This window comes from Eimeria mitis, genomic scaffold (assembly GCF_000499745.2).
Source record: "Eimeria mitis Houghton genomic scaffold, Emh_scaff656, whole genome shotgun sequence".
Taxonomy (NCBI): domain Eukaryota; phylum Apicomplexa; class Conoidasida; order Eucoccidiorida; family Eimeriidae; genus Eimeria; species Eimeria mitis.
In genome coordinates, this window is record NW_013574706.1 from 5,940 (window position 1) to 6,930 (window position 991).

The window sequence follows — 991 nt, forward strand, 5'->3', positions numbered from 1 at the left end:
GGGCAGTGCTGCCTGGCTTGCTGCAGTCAACGGCGCTGCTGCTGCTGCTGCTGCTGCTGCTGCTGCTGCTGTTGCTGCACTGGGCGCATGCAGCGCTCTCCGTTTCTTGCTGTTCAGAGAAGCAAGCTGCAGGTCCTGTGCTGCCTGCAGCAGCAGCCGAGGGGACGGGGGCCCCCCATCACCTAGGGGCCCCCCCCCCTCTAGGGGGCCCCCCTCAAGGGGCCCCCCCCTGTCTTCGTGAGGAGCTGAGGCCCGCTGCTGCTGCTGCTGCTGCTGCTGCTTGAGAGGAGGAGGCAGCTGCGGCAGAGAGAGACACGTGTCGCTGCTGAGGCGAGAGAAGCAAGAAGGCTTCGCTGCTGCTGCTGCTGCTGGATCGTAGGAGAAGCAGCAGCTAACACTGAGGAGACGGCGGCGCATGCGTGCTGCAGCACAAGCAGCAGCAGCAAAGCCTAGAGGGTTATTGCTGCTGCTGCTGCTGCTGCTGCTGCTGCTGTCGCCAGCAGCAACAGGAGGTGCTGCGGGGCCCCTTGCTGCTGCTGCTGCTCCGTCGACCCGCATCCCTCACAAGTCAAACGCACTGCTGCTGCTGCTGCAGCAGCAGCAGCAGCAGCAGCAGCAGCAACTGCAGCAGCTAGTGCAGCAGCAAATGCAGCAGCTAATGCAGCAGCAAATGCCACCACCTCACAAATAATATTACACAGAGCCAAACACTTCTGCTGCTGCTGTTGCTGCTGCTGCTGCTGCTGCAGCACCACCAACAGAAGCAGAGCAGCAGCAACTGCAGCAGCACCTGCAGCAGCTGCTGCAGCAGCTGCTGCAGCAGCAGCAGCAAAGAAAGACGGTGCGGACTTCTAGGCGGATGGCGCGATAGACCGCGCGGAGGTGCTGTACATACACCTCAACAGTAAGACACACTGGCTCAGGTGTATGTACACCTCAGAATATATATATATATATATATATATATATATATATATATATATATATATAT

The 991-nt window shown here is 58.8% G+C and overlaps 1 protein-coding gene across 1 annotated transcript in view; it reads right to left on the reverse strand.

Moving 5' to 3' along the window:
- EMH_0018880 (CAM kinase, CDPK family, putative) overlaps positions 1-558 on the reverse strand; it is a gene marked incomplete at both ends in the record, with an annotated part of 6,130 nt that extends 5,572 nt beyond the window's left edge. The window contains one exon of the mRNA XM_013501244.1: positions 1-558. Within this exon, the coding sequence (XP_013356698.1) occupies positions 1-558 (558 nt within the window).
- Positions 559-991: the final 433 nt, after the last annotated feature.